Genomic DNA, 22,677 nt, shown 5'->3' with positions numbered 1-22,677 from the left:
ATGCGGCCAGCGTGGCAGCACAGCATCAACCAACTCCTTCTTTTTCTAATTAACATTTGTCAAACTTGGAGAGAAGCCCAGGATGCAAAATTTGGATGCAAAATTCAAAGAGCACAGAAGCTGGAAATGTTCACACGCAGGCTCCTCATTTATGCTTAGGTTTTTTTATAGGTCACGCACAGATGACTTACTTGCTCTTACTGTAACTTACAGTTAGCAATACAGTGATTTTTTTGTATGTTGTAGTGCACAGTAGAGCTGTACTCCAAAAAGAAATGGCAAAGTTTATTAGTAGGTGGACATAAAGATTTTCCCTTTCAAGAAAAAATTTTCCCTGACGTCCCTCTTTTGGGTGGGTGAAGAGAGGAAGGCTTGTAACGCCATCAGCAGACGGGAGTGAGAATATTTTGACCAGATCTGAGAATTGTTTGTAACAGTGGTTTCTTAAACTCATGTGAACTCATTCAGCTTCCTGCATAGCACTCAGCAATGCAAGTTCAAATTCAGTGTCTCAGCACTGAAACAATGAATTCTTGGCATATGATTGAAAGCCACTTTTAAACTCCCTGTGAGAGAAATGGATTAAAAGATAAAAAAATGGCCCTTTGCACTTTTCATCAGCACAGCAATTCCTGCTGTGTGCTGACATTAGAAGATAATGGGGAGTGATGTATTATATTTATTAAAATAAAAAGGTAATGCATGTCGAAAAAGGTAATGACTCTCAGATATCCTAAATGGCCTATAAACAGCACCTCTAACAGAGTACCTAGCACTAAGGCTACTTCCAGTTCCCAGTAGGGTGCTTACATCCTAGCCTAGACAAAAGACAGGGAAATAAGACACTGGGTCATGCTGTGAAGTTCAGAGGTATTTCAGAGCTGGAGAAACCCTAAGTAATATGCTGCAAGTGTTCAATTCCTAGAAGTTTGAGGAATACATGCAAGAGAGAGAGCTGGCTATTGATGAACCTTCCTCAGTATGTTTCCAATGGCTAAGTGTCAGCTCATACCAGAGCCACATGTAAGACTGAACTACTGCAGTCCTCATGGCAAGGACAAAACCCATGGCTCCTCTAACCAAAGTGAGCAAATGAAGCTCCTTCTTTCTCTCACTACACAATTTCTAGGTTTGCCTACAGGCAGTTTCTACTCGGCTTCTAGGTAAAATTTTGACAGTGACACTTTGCTGCCATGCTGACATTCCAGAGAACTGAAATGTTAAAGAGACCTTGGAAGAGGACAGTTGTACACAAAAGTTAACTCTTGCAAATAGTCCTTCTTTCCTAAATCCTCTCCAGAAGAAGTGAGACTGTTTTATAGAACATCCAACTAACTTAGGGACATCTTTGTTTTGCTGGTCTTCGGTTCTGACACTGCATTAGATAATGAGCAGTGCAGGAAGTAATGTGAACCAAGTGATTTAATTTTAATGTGGCTTCTGCTTCCTGCACTGATTCAGCAGTGGAATAATTACACAGATCTTTGCTTCTCTAGAAGGGCTTTTCAGGCTGCTTGTGACAGCCCTCACTGCTCTCCTCTGCTTTTAAGGAGGATCGTGTGGCCACTTGCCAGAGCAGCCAGGCTGCTTTCAAAGGAGGGGTCAAGTGCTTTTACTGTCTTCAAGGGGAAAATGCCACTCTTCGACAGATGACAAATAAACACCATGTATCACTCCTGAGATGACAACAGAAATGCTCTACTTAAATGAAGGTAGTTTCAGACAGTAAGGTAAAAAATAACATAGAGCAATTCCAGATAATTAGCATGCTATTTTAGAATTACTCTGGCACAAAGGAGAATTTTCTTCCAGAGATTTTTGTCACATTAGAGGTTTTTTGGCCAAGCTTGTCTTAACAGATTCACTTCTAATAAAATAAGAGGCTCAGTTCATAAGGAAAGGGTTTTCATTAATCATGTTTGTTATATTAGCATGAAGGAGGAGTTTTTCTGAGGAAAGCATTTACATAAACAGCATTTATACAACACAAGATTGCAATCCACAAGCATCAGTGAGCTGCTTTGCAGGCAATGCAAAAGGGAGTTGCTATCGCTTAAGCTGAAGTAAAGCCACTGTTAAAGTAAATATGCAGTAGCAACAGCACCTAACAAAGGGAACATGAATAATAACTTTTCTAATTTCAGCTGAATGTGGGAGGATATAGGTAGGCAGCAAAAGGAGCTGAAAACCAATTTCCAGCGTGATTCATAAAGATTTTCAGCAGTGGCTTGCACAGGTAAATTGTAATAGTCGACATTTACAGATAGCTTTTCAGTTATTAAAATCCAATAGGTTTAGAGCTTTTTCTTTTTGGCAAATGAAATATTGAAGCACAACAAACTTACACTGGCTCATAGTACTAACTGTGTCAAGTATCTTGACTTTCAGACACAGAACTGATCCACTGATTCTGCAAACATACTGCTCACCTTTAAGTGAGAGAAATTGTCAGATGAATGGAATAGCTTGCACATGTTAGGTGAGGATTTTAATGCCACTGGAATTGTACTAATATCATTCATGGCTCATGAACAACCAGAACCAAAAGCATGTACTAGTAATTTAAGAAGGTTATTTCTTTGCTCCATATTCCTTCATTACCACTAACATCAAGAATCACTCCCTACCTACACATTTACTAAGACAAAGCAAGCTCCCTTTTGCCATTACATTCCCAGCCCTACATTCCTCCTACATTTTTCTTCTCATTCTGTATTACTCAGCCAGATTTGGCAACATTTTTCCTTCACAGAAATCAAAAGTGGGTGTCCTGACAGAAGAACAGAAAACAAGAATAATCCAAATTATGTCCACAGAGCTCTTCTAAATACTATAAATGAAAAGCAGCATTTGAACGAATACTAATATAAAGTGATTCTGAAAGAGTGATGGCACATGGAAAAAAATTAGAGAGCCAAGAGTAATTTCCAAACAATACTTTTCACCTTCTTTGCTCTTATATAGATTTTGACACTGTTGCTGCTGATAAAGGAGTCTTGCAGCTGATTATCAGTTTTGGCCCAGCCTGTTAAAAAGGGTGATGCTCTATTATTTCAGTATCATCAATTAAATACTTTACCTAAATGTATGTAAGTGGCAATGACAGACATTTGACCTTCCTTTCAAGTCCTTTGCAAGTAATTTCCTTTCAGCACTGCAGAGTATCAAGATTACAGGCTGTCAGCATCATTCTACAGACTTTCACACTACGTAACATTCTCCAAAGAAATAGAGGCATCATCAGTAACAAGAATTTATTAGTGTATTTGGAAAAGATATGCAGTAAATCTTTACAGCACAAAACTAAACATGGCTCCCTCTTGAGTCTGAAGCGCGCATGTTAAAAAAAGTGCATGTTTTAACAAGCATCTTGTTCAAAAGGATCAGGAAAAAAGAACATCCTTCTACTCCAACAAAAATGAAACCTCTGAACTCACAACAAAGCAAATGGTAGAAAACTGCATTTTGGGCAAACCAAGTCAGGTCCAACCAATTTTAATAGGCACCTACTGTGGCTTCTGGAATCACTGCTGCATGCATATCTCTAGTCATATTGGATTTCTCTTTCAGCTTTGACTGGAGCAATGTGTGTTCCATCACACCAATCTGTATGTCCATCTGAATGGTTTCTTGCCTCAATTTTGTTAAGGCCTGTTTAATCTTCACTAGAGGAGCTGTCCAAAAAAAAGATAAACAGTACAACTCTGTCAGCCACCTAACACAAAAGCATTGTTTGCTGTAATTCACTCCTTAAAACTGCAGTTGAATGAACAAAAGGGTGTTCTACTCTGAAGACATGATTGTGCTGATACATCATTTTTAATACGCAAAACACTTTAAAGGCAGAAAAAGGCAGTGACAATTTTGCTGTCTTCTTGACATCTAAGAGATTCATAAAAATGTGCATCAACATTAAGACAGGTCTTTCAATGATGTCTTTTACTCAGCTGAAAGCCTTATCCCCACATCTGACTTGAGGTTTGGTAGAGAACTGAAGACATCTTCAGCAGGCTGTGAAAATCTTACCTGTGAAAAGCTATTAAAATGTTTTGTGCCCTACATTTTGTTTCCTTCCCACCAATATGATGCTGTTGAATCATTTTTCTCCTCGTAATTGCTCTTATTCTTATTTTAATAAAGTACATATCATGAAACTGTCACCAAGAAAAAGGGTGTGTTGTCTGAAGCATAAATGTACTTACCACCATCAGTCATACTGCTTCCTTTCTCTTCTGTTTCCTGCTTTACTTTCTCTAATGCTTCTGTAACCTTAAAATAGATTTTTTTCCTTAATTAAACCAGATTAATATCAAATTAAAAATATCTCTGCTGAATAACTGCTTTTATTAAAAAAATTAACTAATCCATCTTACTTGTTATATAAAGAGGAACAATTTTTAAAACATTCAGAATTTTTAATTTAACTAAATTAATGTTGTAAAAAATTACAGAAAAATGGTAACAATTTGACCAAACACCATGGTGTTACTGAATATCTGTGCATCCCCAATAAAAACAACAATATAAGTGTTTCAACGTGACGCTGGATGGAAGAACAAAGGAACCAATATCCCTACAGATCAAGATTCATTATTTAACCATGCCTGCTGCCCTTCTGGAAGCATCAGGACTTCAGCATGTTACACTGGAAACCTGAGAAACAGCACTGCAGCAAAAGCAGGTCCAGCAGTCCAGCCTGCTGGCACTGGCACAGGTATGTAAAATCCACATATGAAGAACAAAAGTGCATTTCAGCACTGTCTAGCAACCAGTTTGCCTTTGTAGACAATGAAAAAAAAAAAAAGCAAATATATGATTCTAAAGTATAGCCAAGGTAATAATTCAGTATTCTTGTCTATAATGTGAAGATTGCCTTTCGTTAAGGCTTCAATAAGCCTTTTCAGCAACAAAAAAGAATCATTGTTACCATACCTGCAGTGGTAATGGTATTCCAGGTGTGCTGAGGTCTGATTGCACACCTGAAAACAGATCAGTACTAACACCCAATGTCTGGTTTACCTCAGACATGCATCACTGCACCTACGTAGTTTGAAGCATCCCAGCTAGTAAAATATTCACCATTACTTATCAGTCAATCAGCTCCCAAAGCACACACTGTAAATCTCAAGTCAGAACAAAATACTTTTCAAAATACTTTTTCAAACTGACTTCCTTGAAAGTGAAATAGAAAGCAGCTCTAGTTCTGTAGAATTCATACACTCAGAAATCTTTGCTAGAAAACTCACATTAAACCGCCGTATTACCTACTGCAGCTGCACTGGGTGATCGCTGTAGGTCCCCTTCCAACTCAACTACTCTATTCTGTTCTGAAACATCTCAAATTTGTACAATTTCTAACACATTCTTACTGTGTGATCTATTTTATGCGACTATTCCTGAGATTTTATTGTCTAATAAATAAAGTTGATTCCTAAAACCAAACAGAGGCATTAAATTTTTTTTTGAATTGGACAAGGAGTTGAAGTATTTGGAAATCGGACTGTAATTCTAAATGAAATGCCATGAAACACTCAACATGGGGAGGACGTTAGGAGACAGGAGATGAAATTATTTAAATTTGTCAGAGCAGCAATATAAAGGAAAAAGAAAATCCACAACAGAAAAACAGATATAGGCAATAAGATAATTTGATGTATGGAAAAATTTACTATTTAGTCAAATATTGCTTTTAAGGGCCTTGAAGATAAAAATTTCAAATTGTTAATTTCAACCAAAGTAAGTTTTAAAATAAGCTTTCCTTCTTCCAAAGAATTTATGGGCATGATTTATTAATCCCCCATAATTCCAGGACACAGGTTAAAAAATACAGAACATTTACCTTCATGCACAAACTGAGCTCACATTTCATGAGTTAAAAATCAACGGCAGCCTGGATTTAAAATTTAGGGACTGGACTAGATCACCTCCCCCAAACAAAGAATAATCTTTAACATGAGAGCAAATCAGAAAGAACTGGTTTCATTAAACTGCAACCACGAAATGCCAACTCTCTGAAGACTGTTTTAAAATGAGATGTGTTTTACCTCAGAAAGCACTCTACTTCTTTCAGTTACTCCTCCACTTCCCTCATGGTACTTCTCTTTAGCCTGGAAAGAAACATGTCTTTGCTGTTATGACAGAGTTGAAGAGATGTATGCAGATAGCTCAGAGAAAACTTCAAGACTTGCTTTCAATTCCAGAAACTCTCCCACAAAGCCCCAGTGAGGTTTACAAATGAGGACCAGCTTGAAGCATCAGCCCCTGCAATGACTATCATTCAAAAATGTAAAGCAGTAAAAAGGCCAAATACACACTTGGTAAGAGCTATGCTTTCTAATCATTTGCGTCAGGAAATAAACAGGAAGAAAATCTGCCATTATGCAGAAAGGATTGAATACTGAAATCCAGAATAATACTTAATCAACAATAAATTACTATCTGGAAGATACCTTGACAACAAGGCAAACACGGAAGATGCAGAGGTCAAATTCTGCTAGCATTATTGTCAGCATGGCCACAACCAGGAGGGCTTGCAAAAAGGCAGACTGTAACGCCTGCTAAACAGGGGATCAAAAAGCTTCTCAGACAGCACTCTTTCTCTTGGCATAAAAACTAAATGAAGGAAAGAAGTAATCAGAGTGCTTTGTGCAGGTTAGCACCAGTACTCAATCTAAAGGATGAATGTTGGACTGAGACTGTAGTTTTTCCACTCCTGACAGATGTGTGAACTTCACAGTAAAAGCAGAACTAGCAATTTACTAGCTGCTCAAGACTGGCAACAGCTATACATAATACTCAGGCAAAACCATCTATTTTCCCCTGCAGAACAGTTGAATAAAAATTGCAAGTTTAGCTTAGGAAGAATACAATTTGACAGCCAATCAACATTTCCCCTGCTTTATATCCAACAGCAGAATTCACAGATAGCTCCCTCCATGTCATCTTTGCCTCTACCCTCACTTAACAGTAAGTTAATACTGGAGAAGGCAACAACTAAAGATCAGCAATACCTCACTCAACAAGGCTTGTGCTGAACGGTATTCTTGAACCAAGTGCTCCAACTGATTGTTGATGTACTTTTCCCTGCTATTGATCTTTTCCAGTGTTCTGCTGATTTCATGATGGAGTTTGTCAAGGTAACCCTAGAAAAATCACATTCTGTGGGTTGACAGTATACAGACAGTATGCAAAGATGGTGCTGTAGTTAAAAAGGCTATGGAAGCCTACAGAGAAAGAGCAAAATAGTACAGAAATACTATGTTTAGTCAACAAAAATTATTCCCAATGTGTTCTGGTTTGCTTACCTCCAAAACACATATTTCATTCTTTACTGCTTCATTGCTCCCCCCATCTCAATTAAATACAAATGTCAATATCAGTAAGTTACCCTAACAACAGTATTTGAGAGTATTTGGGTGTTTTTAACAGCACCTTCAGATTGTATTATTCTATTTTGTCCTTTGTAGTCAGGATGTACTTACGGTAATGCATTCATTATTGCACCCTGACAGCCCTGTTAATCCTCACACATACAACTCTTTCCCACAAGGTATTTTGCCACTAGCACTGTCCTTAATGATCACTGTCACATCTTTCCCTTTTTAATCGTACAGTACTAGCACAAATAAAATGAAGAAATAAAAGATCAATTTAGTTCTTAATGTATATCAAATAAAAGAGAAAATAAAAATGCGGACACATTAGTAAAATATTCTGTACATACAAGACATACCCTAGTTTCTTTCAAAGAAGAATCAATTCCATCCTTATGCTGATGCATTTGATCTACATGAATCCTCCAATCCTAAGAAAGACATCACAAATTAGAACACAGGTAAGTACAGCTTTTATCCTTCTCTGGTTACTAAACAAGGGCGAGTATGCAAAGCAGGGTCAGTCCTCTTTTATACTATTGTCATGTATCATCCTGCCACTGCCATGTTCATAGCCAGGGGCACTGGCTCAATGTGACACAATTTATAAATCTCCTAAATGTCACATGTTACACTCAGATCCATAAACAAACACTGACATCCTCACTGATACCATAGTAGCTATGCTTTTTAGAGTCTGATCTTCATGGACTATTTCTGCTAGAAACCACTCTGGGCACAAATACTAAAAATATTGATTGTAGCTGCACTAGTTCAGCTTATTCTTAGACAAAATGAGTGCTTTTAATGCCCAACACCTACCATTCTGGACTATCTGTTCTTTCCTATTTTAGTCCTTACTGTTACCAGGAGAAGAATGGGAAGAAATGAAAGAGGCAGAAATACCAAATCTTGGGTTTGATAACGGGATACAATTAGAAGGGAGAAAATTATTTCCAGCTTCAAGATCATAGGAAACATACATGGACTCAGGTGAGGACTGAGAAAAGTGCTGTGAATTGGCACTACACACCAGATAACGAGCCACCGGAGAATATGTGCTTATGTTGTGTTTCAGGTTTGCAGGAGACTCGTGACTCTTGCTGGTCTGGTTACAACTGTTCACAATTTGCCAAACTTTGGAGTTGAAATAAAAACAAGAGGCACCCAAACCTATCCCCACCTCTGTCCAGGACTTTACAGTAAGTTCTAGTTTCTAGCGCCATTGATTAAACCATTAATACTCTCCTGGTACTATGTTTACATGAACAGAATTTTATGAAACAGAGTATGATGTTTTCTGGCAGAATGAAAAAAGACCAAATACTTCCCTCCAATCATTTCTGAAAGAAGCTAGAAGAATAATCCTCTTTTCATGTTCATTTTGACATATTCCTTAAGGCCAAGAGATGGTGCATTAAGCTGGAAGCTAGTAAACCTCAGATCCTACAGCGTCTTTAATTTTTCATGTATGTCTTTATTAAGTTTTAATTCCTCACTGTGAGACTCAAGCATCATGTTCTCTGCAACAGATGGGCTTGCTGAGGATCACAGCAGAGTGGTTCGAGCCAGGCAATTCTTCACACAGAAAAATGCAGTATGGTGTAAGACAGGCAAGCAGCTCAGCAGAGAGTTGAAGGTTTCCCCTATTTTTGGCAAGATAATTATCTTCCATTGTATTCATGTATATATACTGTATTGCTATGTCAGCGCTGCAGATTGCTCCAACACCCCAACCAGCTGGGTCACTGCAAATGAACAATTTCAATACTGCACTGATCTGTGTGTGCTACACAAGCTCCTAGAAAGAATGCTTACGGCAATGCCAGGAGCAGGTCCTAGGTTTGGACTTGCCAAAAATGGATGCCTGCTTCTAACCTGCTCATTCTAGACTCCTTGAAATGACCATGGAGAGAAATACACAGTTCTAAGACAGGGTGAATTTCACCCTGAGGCAGCTACCAGGATATGGTGAGCAAAAGCAGTTGAAAAAAGTGCTCACTTCACTAAACGTAAGGGGAGTTCAGGATGACTCTGCTGGGATACAGACCTACTTGACTGTAATGTAAAGTTCACTAAGAGGAATTCCATACAGTCAGCCTTCCATGTGGTTGAAAAATGGAAGAGTTGAAAGGAAGATGCTTTAATTGTTTTTAAACTGGAAATATAATTTTTTAAAAGCAGGAATACATTGGAGATATCAGAGGACTGATAAAAAATCCCCAGTGAATAAATATATTAAAAAAAGGTGCCTTGTAAGCAGCAGAAAAATATATAATATTGAAAAAACACATTACTGAAAATTATTGTTTCTAGAATCAAAGTAGCTGACAAAGGTTCACACAAGGTAGCACTGGAGAGCCCATTACTCACAGGCCTTTGCACGACAAAAGACAGTAACTGTAAACAAAAAGTAAACAGGACTGGCAGAAATCACGTTTTTGTCACCACATGTACACAGGCAAATCCATTCTTCCATACCTTATTGTCAGTCCTGACTGTGACTTTCAGCTGTGGAAGCACACGTTCCACTTCCAGATTCCACTCTGCTGCATCTGTTGTGGACTGTAAAATCTCTTCTTGCTTTGCAGTGTCGTTCATGTTCTGTGCAAAAATCACAAACTTTATATACAAAATATCATTGTTATGCACAGTGAGAACTGTTAGAAATCACTATAATGGCCTGCAGTGTTAATATTTGAAAAATATTTATCCAGAATAATCTAGACTACTGATGAAACAGATTTCTTTAATGGCTTTCTTTGAATTCATCAAGATTTGAAATTAAAATAAGTGTATCTTCTCATCTTATTTAAAACTGAAGACAATTAAATGTATATATTAAGAAATTATAATAAATTTCAGAAATGGTCTATGTATGTGGGATTAAAACATATTCTGAAACTAACAGGCTGTTTCTCTAGAAGTCTCTGCAAAAAATTTCTTGCAAATGTTCCCAGCAGCCCTTCAGTGACATCAGTTTAGAAACTGGCTGTACATTGTTCTTTCAAAATAATATTAATATATAATATCTGATTCATTTCAGATGGGGTGTTTTTTCAAGTAAAGACTATAAAAGATTTTTAGACTTAAATCCAACAGACACAAATTGCTGCTACAGGTATAAAAATCACAAGAGAGGACTGATGGGTTACAACTTACTGATCTGGACGTTTGTGCCTTTAAAACATTCAGGTCAATATAATTTTCTTCATTGTCTGACTCTTCTTCCTTAAGAGAAGTTTCAAATAAGACTTCAGTAAGTATTGCACAATCTGTATCCATAATTTTATTTTGCAGGAGCACAAACCAAGGAGTATTAAGTTCCATATTTCTGAACAAAATGAGACATGGAGAATTTATGATATGGACCTTATAAAGAGACGTAATACCTGGGAGAAGCTGAAAGATCAAAGTTACGCCACATTTCCTTCAGAGAGCCACAGTATTACAAAAACAAACCGACCAACAAAAACCCAAACCCTAAACCTAAGGCCTCTGACATCAAATGGCCCATTATCAATAATTGTATGGCAACTGTATTTTTAATGTATTTCTTAAAGCTCTACCTTAAAAATAAAATCCCATCAAAACAAAAAACACAACCAGACCTCAACACAGTTTTCAAGATGTTGTGTGTGCTACATGTTTGGAGTTACAGAATGATGCCACATCTTCAGTGTGCAAAATAACACAACTGAAATTGAGGCAATTGATTTTTTCTTGCCCATGAGACCACATGCTCTGCTCACATCTGCTACAGTCTCAAAATGCCCTTCTTCCCTGACTCTCAGCTGAGAGCCCATCACCCGTAAGTAAAGATGCTTTTTCTGTGCATTAACTTTCATTTATCTATACTGTATTTCATCTGCCATTTTATCACCCATACACTTCACCACTATACACCTTTCCCCCCACCTCCTGACTGTCTTTTCCACCAAAGTGAAATTTTATCATCCACCTCCTTCCTATACAAATCACAAAAGCTGCAGTAACACAGGTCTTAAGGTAAAGTCCTTCAAGACTCAGTGAAAACCTTGGAGTTTATTCCTCTTTCCTCTGCTTTACCTAGTTTTTAACTAACAGGGACCACTATTTTCTTCTGGCATGTTTAGCCCCAAATCCCCTGAATACTTGCAAGAAATTAAGACTAGACTGAGACTATCTTTTGCTAAATGGACTATACATATTTTTGCAGCATTTAAAAGAACATACCACCTGAACAAGAAGACTGGTTATCAGAACTGAGAAACCAAACTGTGCAGATTTCCTTGCACACCCAGCCTCACTGCCTACAGCTAATACAGGCTATCCCCTTGCCCAAGATTTACAGAACTAGCCTTGTCTCTGCAAGCATCCTCATTTTTATTCAGAAGAATCAAGACCAAAGGACAATCAATGAACCTCATCATTAGCATTTAATTGCTGGAAATACTGCTAAATTCAATTATGGATACAGCCAGTATCAATATACTGGCAGCAACAATGGACTGAACAAAAAAAATTACGTTGCCATGTAATTAATCCCTGTAGAACCACTAGAGGCTCTAAAAAGTGAGTATCCTTTTGGTATAAGCTCCCTGGTAATATAATACCTAGTAAAGGAATAATACTTCAATGGTTTTATTAGCACACATACATTCCAAAGAGCTAACAGAACAGCTGTGAAAATCATGGCCTAGGACAATACCTGAGAGGAAACACAGAGGTTCTTTGAAGGATTTCAACTGTGCTTTAGTTAACTGTTTCATCCCCACTTCCCAATTTAAAGAACTTAGGCCTTAACAAGATACAGAAAAGAGTAGACAGCTGTTCTCCTATTTTAACCATTTAGTTTAACATCAAGATTAGATTTATCAGTAGAAAAAAATCTGAATCTTCATGTTCTTAATGCATAGTTAGATTCCACTGCACATATGAACATAAGCTCTGTTTTGAAGAGTTAATCTTACCTGAAAAGCAATAAAAAACTCTAGAGAGAATCTGACAATTCAGGAATAGAGCTGCAGGAAAAAAACTTGAACAGCTAATTGAAAAGACTTATTAAACAAAGCCAAACAAAATGAACAGTGAATAAAATTTTCCTCATAGTTGACCAATACTAATATAATAAAAAACAGTCAAATAAACGTACTGCAACATCCTCTTCCAATTTACTAAGTGTTAATTCTGCATCATCTTCTGTTATTTCTTCTTCTTCTGGCTCTTCTGTTGGGTATGCTGGCCTGAAATTAATCCAAAAAACAGCAGAGCTTTCAAACACAATAAACTGTCAATACCTCTGCAAACAAAATATTTCATGAGAAAAATGGATGATGTGGAACATACCTAGAAAGTGACTAGTGTTTCACAACTTAAATAAATATACACTCAGCCTTGTGTGTATTTCATGCTTTTCATATATAAAAGCATGAAAGTCTTGTTCATCTTGGACTGACTTAAAAGTAAAGGCAGTACAGTACATTCACACTACAAAGTCATCTAGGAAGTAAATTTTGGGGGTTTTCTCTATTGGTCTAAGCTCTTAAAATTCAAGAGCAAGTCACCACAGGCTTCTTTTCAGTCTAGAGTGGAACTTGTGTACTAAAGTGAAATATTTCCAAGGTAGAAATTACTTTGCTATATCCATTTCAAAACCCATCAGAGGAAAAGAATGAAATAAAGAATAGTTTTAAAGACATTTTCATACACTTCAGATTGTGATAAACATTAACTATTTTTTGTTCACTGAAGATCAAATAACTCAAGATAACAAGAAGTTACTATGTCACTATCTAAGCTGATAGGCAAACAGACCCTTGCTCATTCCTTCTCTACTTGCTTAATCAGCTTTAAGTTTCAGGAATTCCAGCTTACAACTACAGCCTTCATCTCTGCGACCACCGAAGGACAGAAAGAGACCCTCCCAGCAACACGTCACACATACATCATCGAAGGAAAGAAGCAAGATAAAAGCAAGACTGAAAAATCTACCAATTCACGGCAGTTGGTGGAGCGAGACTCCCCTGCCGTCCAGCGCTGTATTTGCCTTTGCTTTGCCTGCTGTAATGTAATAAATTCCTATTGAAACTTTTCTTCGTGTTCATAGTCTATTACAATTTGGTGCCGTGACTCGGATCCACCTGTGAGATAGGACTTTTGGTTCTGCCTGGGGGGCGCCCCGCCGATCAGTCGGCGGCCCTGGTAGACCCGATTCCTGTCTCGGTTGGACCGACGAACCTAAATTCAAGGCATTAGGCAAAGGAGGCCGGCAGACCCTATAAACTTTGTGCACAAAGGTCCGGACGAAGACGCAAGACGCGTGAGTATCTGTGTGGAAGATTCCGTTCGGTCTGGGTCGGGTATCCTGGAGTGCTGCGAGTGTGTGTGTGAGTGAGAGGAGAACCGGCAGCTCGGATTTTCCAAGTGATTGTGGACCCTCAGTAGTGCGGTTCTCATTGCCCGAGAGGGCGTGAGCCACGAACAAGGGGAAGCGAGTGATTTCCGCACCACGCTTGTGTGAGGGCACTCCAGAAGATGGGACAGGGGAAGAGCAGGCCCTCTACTCCCATAAAACAGATAGCCCACTGGGGTTCATATTAGACAATTAGAAACATTACCCTAACACAGGGGGTAAAGATAAAGCTAAAATGATCCATTATTGTGTAGTAGTATAGGGTGGAAAGGAGATTTCCTGGAATATTTTTTTGCCTATTTTTGGATCATCAGAAGATTGGGTGAGGCAAAAACTCAACTTGTGAGTAAACACTAAAATTCCTGTTAGTCAGGAAGAAAGTGAATATGCTAATGTATGGGTTACAAGACCTGGGGGTGAAGTGCTCCTGTTTCCCCTCAAAGAGGGAGGACGAAAGAAAGACAGGAGTAAAGAAGAAGAAGCCTTACTAATCCCACCTCCTTACATACCCCCTCAGAACCCCCAGATTCCTGATGCACCTCCAATAGAGCCTCATGAAGCAGGGAGTAATCCCGAGCCCCCCGAGGAAGTGCAGGGACCCATAACCCGAGGTCGAGCTAGACAGCATAACCTATATCCCCTGTGGTGGGGGGGCCAGGGACCTCACCCAGCGATAGGGTTTGTTTCAGTACCTTTGAGTTCTGGGGCTGTTCAGGAATTTAAGAGGGAGATGGGGAGCCTCCTAGAAGATCCTTTGGGAGTAGCCGAGAGACTGGACCAATTTTTAGGACCCAGTATTTATACTTGGGGCGAGTTGCAAGCCATATTAAATATTCTCTTCACGGCCGAGGAAAGAAATATGATTAGACGAGCGAGGATGCAGATATGAGATTCACAACATGCACAAGGACCTTTAGCAGACACCAAGTAGCCTTTGCAGGATCCCAATTGGAATCATCAGCAGCAGGATCACAGAATCAATATGCAGGATCTGAGGGGGATAATAGTACAAGGGATCCGGGAAGCGGTGCCTAGGGGGCAGAACATCAACAAAGCATTTAATGAGAGACAGAAAAAGGAGGAGATACCTACAGATTAGCTAGAACGCTAAAAAAAAAAAAAAAAAGAAAAAAAAAAAAACCCTGTAGATGTACTCGGGCTTAGATCCTGAGACACCGTTAGAGCAAGCACTACTAAAAACACAATTTGTGGCTAAATCGTGAGAAGATATCAGAAAGAAGTTAGAAAAACTAGATAATTGGCAAAATAGAGACCTAGATGAGCTATTGAAGGAAGCACAGAAGGTATGTGTGAGAAGAGATGAAGAGAGTCACAAGAGACAAGTAAGAATGATGGTGGCAGCAGTAAGAGAAACTAAGAGAATTGATGCCCCTCCCAAAACAAGTCAAGTAGCCCAGAGAAATGGGGGAGGGGTTCTCCGGGTAGAGGAAAAGGATGGAGGCGTATGTTTCTACTGTGGGAATAAAGGACACTTTCGGAGAAACTGCAGGAAGCAGCTGAGGGATGAGAGAGTCTTCAAAGAGGACTGAAAGAGTCAGGGGCTTCATTTGCTGGGGACACAGAAACATCAGGAGCCCTTGATAAAATTAAAAATAAGTCCTCAGCAGCAGGAATTTGAGTTTTTAGTAGATACTGGAGCTGAGCAATCGACAGTCCAGGTACTACCGAAGGGATGTAAGACATCAAAAAAAAAAACTGCTCAAGTAGTAGGGGCGAAGGGGGAGCCCTTTGAAGTCCCTGTTATTAAGAATGTACTGGTAGAATCGAGGTCCAAAATAAGAATAGGAACCTTCTGCTAGTACCAGAAGCAGATTATAATTTGTTAGGGAGAGACTTAATTATAGAAATGGGTATTAATATAGAAGTAGTAAATGAGGAAATCAAAATAAAACTCTGTCCCTTGAGGGTAGAGGATGAGGAAAAAATTAACTCAAAAGTATAGTACACTCCTGATAGTGTAGGAAGGTTGAATATACCCCCCTTCTCGGTAATCATTAAAGATCCAGAGACACCGATAAGGGTTAAACAGTACCCCATCTCCCTAGAGGGGGGTAAGTTGTTTGTAGATGGCTCATCGCGAGTAATTAATGGAAAAAAGGTCTCTGGCTATGCAATAGTTGGGGGAGAAGGACTTGCAGTTATCGAATCAGGCCCTCTAAGTGGATCTTGGTCAGCGCAGGCCTGTGAACTTTATGCTGTACTGCGAGCATTGCAGTTGTTGAAGGATAAATCAAGTACCATCTATACTGACTCAAAATATGCCTATAGGATTATACACACTTTTGGGAAAATATGGGAAGAACGGGGGTTGATAAACTCCCAGGGAAAAAAACCTAGTTCACCAGGATCTAATCAGGAAACTGCTGAAGGCCTTGAGGGGACCTAGGAAAATTGCTGTTGTTCACCTGAAAGGGCATCAAAAGGGATTAGATTTTAAAAGCAGGGGAAATAATGCAGCAGATCAGGAAGCAAGAAGGGCTGCTTTGCAGACGTCACAATCTACCCCCCAGAAAGATCCGAAGGCTGAAAGAAAAGAGCGTGAGACTAGCAGAGGGAATTTGCAAAAGATATATAGCTTTACTATGCAGGAAGAAGAAAAGATGAAAGAAATGGGGTTGAGAGAAGACCCAGAAGGAAAATGGCGACTTCCAGAGGATAATAGAACTGTACTGCCTAAATCCATAACTATGGATATTATGAGGAGAATACATAGCAAAACATATTGGGGGGCACAAGCATTAGTAGATCAATTCGCCACCAAACATATGTGTATTGGGGCAGATAACTTAGCAAAGCAGGTAGTGAGGAGGTGCGTTACCTGCCTAAAAGTAAATAAAGCCAATTTAAAAAAAACCTTAATAGGGGGGACGACCTACAGCATACCGGCCATTTGCTAACATCCAACTAAACTTTACTGAGTTACCAAAGACTGGGAGGTATAAATATCTATTGGTAATAGTGGATCACCTAACCCATTATGTAGAGGCATTCCCTACGGCAAGAGCAACGGCATAAACAGTGATCAAGACCCTATTAGAGCAGATTATTCCCAGATATGGGGTCACAGAAACCATTGACTCGGACAGAGGCCCCCACTTTACATCCAAAATAATTAAGGAAACCATGGCAATAATGGGAATACAATAGGATTATCACACCCCCTGGCACCCCCAAAGTTCAAGAAGAGTAAAAAGAATAAATGGAGAAATTAAAAAAACAATTGACCAAACTTGTGATTGAAACCAAACTGTCATGGGTAAAATGCCTACCATTAGCATTGCTAATATCCGGACACAACCTAGATCGGATATGGGAATATCTCCATTTGAAATGTTGTATGGAATGCCCTACAATATAGAGGAACCGCAAGATCATCCAAAGTTGAGGGATCAAAATATAAATGTATACATTACCAGCCTAATGAAATATAGGGAAAATCTATAGAATAAGGGAAGGTTAGCTCAGAGACCCCCACTAGATTTGAAACTGCACCAGGTGCAACCAGGAGATTGAGTAATAATAAAGTCCTGGAAAGAAGCAACCTTAGCCCCACAATGGGAGGGCCCTTACCTTGTATTACTTACTACAGATACTGCAGTCAAAACAGCAGAAAAGAAAGGGACCCATGCTAGCAGAATTAAAGAGCCAGTAAGCAAACTGACTCCTGAGTAGCAAGTAACAAGCAATCCTGGAGACCTGAAGTTACGGATCCAGAGGAGAGATCATCAATGAATAGACACCGTGTAAAATATGCACCAGAACCACACTACACGGAGGAAAGATTAATTTGTAACTCTGATGTTAAGATAAAGTGTAGAGACCCAGAGTGCAATTGTTATCCCTTTGTTTGTTATATTTGTAAAATCTGCGGGGACAGGTGGTGGAGTCATTGTAGGCGAGGAACCCCTCCTAGAGAAATTTGCAGCCCCTGTTGGGTACTGCAGCGGAACATAACTGATTGGATTCTAGAATATAAAGTTAAATATGAGGGATTAGTAGGAAAATCAGAAGAGTGGTAGAGGATTTTTGCATTAGGGATTAAACCAAAATATTATTGTTATCACCCTAATGAACCCATCCCGTTCATAGCTAAAATTGTTGACTGCACCTGCCGCACACGCCTAAAGGGAATCCGGTGTGATACATTCCCGGTTAAGTATCAGAACTAAAATTCCTATGTCAAGAGGCAACAGAGTCGCCCCCGGGGACCTCCTGAAGAATATCCCTGCTGCCGAGAAGATAGTACCCCCTGTGGCTCGAAGCAACCCAGTCGACAGGAAAGGCAGAGGGGTAAAAAGCTGTGGAGGAAAGAAACCCCAGGAGTGGGACAACAAAACAATATTTGAGAAATTGCCTCAGGAATAAGAATAAGAGCAAGGACCCTGGGCAGAGAGACAGGTTGCAGTCTATAAAATAGAACAATCCTCAGATATACTCCCATTCCTATGCCCCCAATGATGCTCACCACGTGACCCAGCCGATTACTTTTCTTTTGCTGATGTTATACTTGAGAGGGATTAATGCCTTAGACAATCTACCACACCAACCCTTTAAATGGTCACTATGGCGATGGGATGACAATGAGATTTTGCAAACTGTAACTACTGTAGGAGCACCCAGTTTCAGAGTAAGATTGTGTGATCTGACCAACATAAATCATTGTAAAAAAGTACTGAACCTAACGAAATTTTACATGTGCCCAAGCTCAAATCACAGTAAAGGATATTGTAATTATCCTGGGGAATATTTTTGTAAATATTAGGGCTGTGAAACAATCGCCTCTGACTAGACACCCAGGGGAGGGCATGATAAATATTTGCAAGCAGACTTTAGACCATGTATATTTAATAAACTGATTACTATAGTGAAAAGCCGGCTAGAAGCGGCACATCTTATGCTTCTTAGGACTAAGTATGATCAGATACCTAAAGAAGAAAATTTAAAAACTTTAGAGTTAGCTAGACAAGAACTGCAAAGATACAGTGAACAAAAATAAGTAAGAACAAGAGAAATGGGGGAATTGTGATAAACATTAACTATTTTTTGTTCACTGAAGATCAAATAACTCAAGATAACAAGAAGTTACTATGTCACTATCTAAGCTGATAGGCAAACAGACCCTTGCTCATTCCTTCTCTACTTGCTTAATCAGCTTTAAGTTTCAGGAATTCCAGCTTACAACTACAGCCTTCATCTCTGCGACCACCGAAGGACAGAAAGAGACCCTCCCAGCAACACGTCACACATACATCATCGAAGGAAAGAAGCAAGATAAAAGCAAGACTGAAAAATCTACCAATTCACGGCAGTTGGTGGAGCGAGACTCCCCTGCCGTCCAGCGCTGTATTTGCCTTTGCTTTGCCTGCTGTAATGTAATAAATTCCTATTGAAACTTTTCTTCGTGTTCATAGTCTATTACAAGATTATCTGTCATCTAATCTGTCCCAAGATTTCCTTCAGATTAAATAAATCTACTCTAGTTTACTTGTAACATGATCATACTGTGCATAACTCCAGGAATTTATTATTGATTGATAGACCCTAGAAGGGCTAAATGTTTCAACTCAGTTATCAGATTAACAAGGAGTTATGTATAGGGAAAGAAGAAAAAAAAAAAAAAGTCATCAGTTAAACCTTAATTAGCTAAATCTATAATGGTCAAAACTCAGCCTTGCTGGTAACAGGCCAGTTGTGTGAAATTGCATTAGGAATTAATTGGTTGCCCTGCTTGATGCCTAGTTGAATTTTCCATCCCACAAAGCATCAAGTAAAATGTTTTCAGTCATTCCTATGCTTTATTTTACCACTACAACTTCATCTGTTTGCTGGAAAACAATGCATAAGGGAGGATGCTTACAAGTGTACTGTACCTTTTCCAGCTAAACCCAGTGTGTTTCAAGGCTTCTTCAGCTAAACAGTCAAGAACATAGCACACTTGTTCTCCGCAGCCTGTCTTTAATTTTGAGGGAGGAAAATCCACAGGCCTTCCCTAAAATAAACAGAGAGGCTGTTTACTAATGGCCTAACAACCCAAATTTCCTTGTAGGGAGATAAGCTTTTGTACACTAAAACAAAAAAGTCCCTTGTGTATGAAGATTTTATTCATGACAATTTACATTCTTCTCCTATGCAGCTCCAGTGAGACAACAGAGGGAAAAGCAGATGAAGCCAAGGAACAAATGCAGTGTGGAAATCTTTAAGCACGTGGTAAGAGGATACTCCCAAGGAGCAGAAGAGGCAGAAGCCACAAGGGACCTGGATGTTCAAGCACACAGGTGACAAGGCAAGGTAAGAAGAGTTGCAGACCAACTCAAGTATTGAGACTCAACTACCAGCTCTTCAACAGTGCCCTGTTTGCTCCAGATTTCATTTATAATATATTTTAATTTATTGCTGTCATGCAGAATAAATAGAATAGTAGTTTGTTATGGTTTAACTCCTTTAGAGAACAGTGTCCTTAACATCATTCACAGCTGCACCAGAGTATAATCTTCCATAAGATCATACTTCTTGTCAGTCAATATAGTCTCCTGACCTTTGGGGTTTGTTATTTTCCTTTCTTTTTCTTTATTTTTTAAATTTTTTTTTTTAAATTAAAAAAAATCCCAATACAGTTCCTGACAGTTTGTACAACCTTTTACTCCTTAACCAAAAAAAAAACCCAAAAAACCAAACATGAACACTATTCTAAACTACTTCCTACGCTACAAATTTAGTCATTGACTTAGGCAGGAGCAGGATCACAAACTGTGTAAACCGTCCAGATAAAATCTCTGAAAAATCATGCTACTATAAATGAGCAACACATGTGGCACTACAAAAGGTAAGCGTGGTTTAATCCATTTTACAGACTGTAGAACAAAACTAACTGGAATCATTTATAAGACCATTTTTGTAGTGCTAAAAAAAAATTAGCAAGTAGGTACAGCCTACATAAACTTCCAATTAACTAAATAACACAGTACAAACCTACAGCTAGGGAAAGTCTGCCCAGTCCTTGGGACTGTTATTTCCGAAGGGAACGCAGGTGTTTGCAACTCGCCTGGGAAGAGAGCCCGTGTGACACTCACAAAGGACCGCAGCTCTGAGAGCACATTTGAAATCACTGCGTTGGGGTCATCGTACTCCTGCGGCTGCTCGAAGGGATGTCCCGCTTTGCTGATCAGCCAAGCGGCGAGCGTGCAGAACATGAAGAACTGCTCACCGGGATTGGTGGGCAGGGCAAAGTAGTGCCTGTTTCAAAAGGGGACAAATGGTACATATTGTGAGCTTCTGCAGCTCTTACGATACTATAGGTAAGCACAGGCTACAGAGCAGTTTCTTTACCCAATTTTCTCAATGAGCAACTCATCTGAACTAAATTCAGGATGCCTAGTTTCACACATTGCCACAGCAGACCAAGTTTTCTACACTCAGCTTGCTTATTTCCAGCTTTGAGTAAGTTATTAGTCAACACCAGACTTGGCTGCCAAGTTCCCCAAATCACCTCCTCTTCACACTTTCCTCAGGAGATGCAAGAGGATGGTGTTCCTACATCTGCAAATTCAGCTGAGATCATGAGCATGTTTTGAAGTGATCCTTCCACCTGTCCTTACCTACTGTGCTTTTGGGTTGCTTTGGAGAGCAATAAAAACTGGATCTGATTTGGATCACACCAAATTCAAATACGTGGACCTAACAAGAAATCAGTCCATAAAACCAGACCACAGCCAGTTATTTCTCCCAAAGTACAAATGACATGCACACTGGATACTGGGAACTTCCGGAAATGCTTCCCTTTACTGACACAGCTACTCACTGAAGTGCACAAAGGCTTCCTCTTCTGCTCCAAACATTGCAATGGTTCAACAGCAGGCTAGAACCAGCTTACAGCCACTGTGCTCACACTTGAGCCTCCTTCCCAAAAAGGGAATAACTTGGACTCCGTTACCACACTGTTGCTTATAAAAAGCTTAATTCTGTGACCCTTAATTCTCCACCCTGCTGTGGAGCCTGGCTGAAATTGACAATGGGTTTATAAGTTGTTTGGGCAGTTGGATGTTGGGTGCACATTGGTCCTGCTTCCCAGGATTCCTGTCTCCCACCATAATTAAAAAAAAAAAAGACATAAAAAAATTTGCATATGAAACAAATATGCACTGGATACTAAACCCCAGCCTTATCAACAACAGGTCCAAGACCCTCTTTGTAAAGGGTTAAAGAGCCAAAAAGTATACACATTCCACGAATAGCTATTCTGAAGACATTTAGAGTTATTTAGAGTAACTTAGAATTTAGGCAGAGCTATTTTCTGCGGAATAGGTAGAACTTAGGTAGGATTATTTTCTCCAGAGGTAGCCTGGCATGCAGATATGCAGTACCTGCCGGGGGGCAGGGAAGGTCAAGGGACCGTTCATTTATCGCATCTCAGCCTTTCGCGGGGCCTCGCGTTTTGAAAGCTTCCAGCTCACAGAGGAAGCTTTGCAACTGGCTGGTTTTCCCTTGAGCCGGGCATCCTGCCATGCGGGCCCTGCCTTCCTTGGCTAGGCTCTGCCGGCCCGGAGGGATTCCTTCCCGCCGCCGCCCCCCGCCCGCGGCCACGCCAGCGCGACGAGAAGGCGCGGGCCAGGAGCACCTGGAGAGAGGCCGCATGTTGTGGCGCCGCAGCGCCTCCTCCTCGTAGCTCAGCAGCTTCAGCTTGTCCAGCAGGTCCTCCATGAGCACGAACATGTGGAAGGCCGCGCCGGGACCGCGCTCCGCCGGCCCCTCATCGCCCCGCTCCCCGCGGCGGCCCGCAGCGCCCTCTTCCGCCATCTTTACCGGTAACCACAGCGACAGAGGCGGGCCCGCGCCGCCTCAGAGCGCTCGGGGCGGCGCCGGGGCCGCGCCGCCAACCGAGGCTTTCGCCTC

At 40.0% G+C, this 22,677-nt stretch overlaps 1 protein-coding gene across 1 annotated transcript; it reads right to left on the bottom strand.

The window, feature by feature from the left end:
• Nucleotides 1-2,307: 2,307 nt before the first annotated feature.
• On the bottom strand, nucleotides 2,308-22,609 carry IFT57 (intraflagellar transport 57). The gene is made up of 11 exons (XM_040056903.1): nucleotides 22,403-22,609; nucleotides 20,859-21,021; nucleotides 19,659-19,777; nucleotides 12,508-12,598; nucleotides 10,536-10,604; nucleotides 9,855-9,977; nucleotides 7,733-7,804; nucleotides 7,011-7,142; nucleotides 6,045-6,107; nucleotides 4,203-4,269; nucleotides 2,308-3,674 (listed from the first exon to the last, which is right to left on the bottom strand). The coding sequence occupies exons 1-11, from the start codon at nucleotides 22,579-22,581 to the stop codon at nucleotides 3,496-3,498; spliced, it is 1,257 nt and encodes a 418-aa protein (XP_039912837.1). The 5' UTR covers nucleotides 22,582-22,609; the 3' UTR covers nucleotides 2,308-3,495.
• Nucleotides 22,610-22,677: the final 68 nt, after the last annotated feature.

Source organism: Hirundo rustica, chromosome 2, assembly GCF_015227805.2.
Source record: "Hirundo rustica isolate bHirRus1 chromosome 2, bHirRus1.pri.v3, whole genome shotgun sequence".
Lineage (NCBI taxonomy): Eukaryota > Metazoa > Chordata > Aves > Passeriformes > Hirundinidae > Hirundo > Hirundo rustica.
The sequence above is the reverse complement of the archived record's forward strand: the minus strand, read 5'-3'. Positions and strand labels throughout refer to the sequence as shown.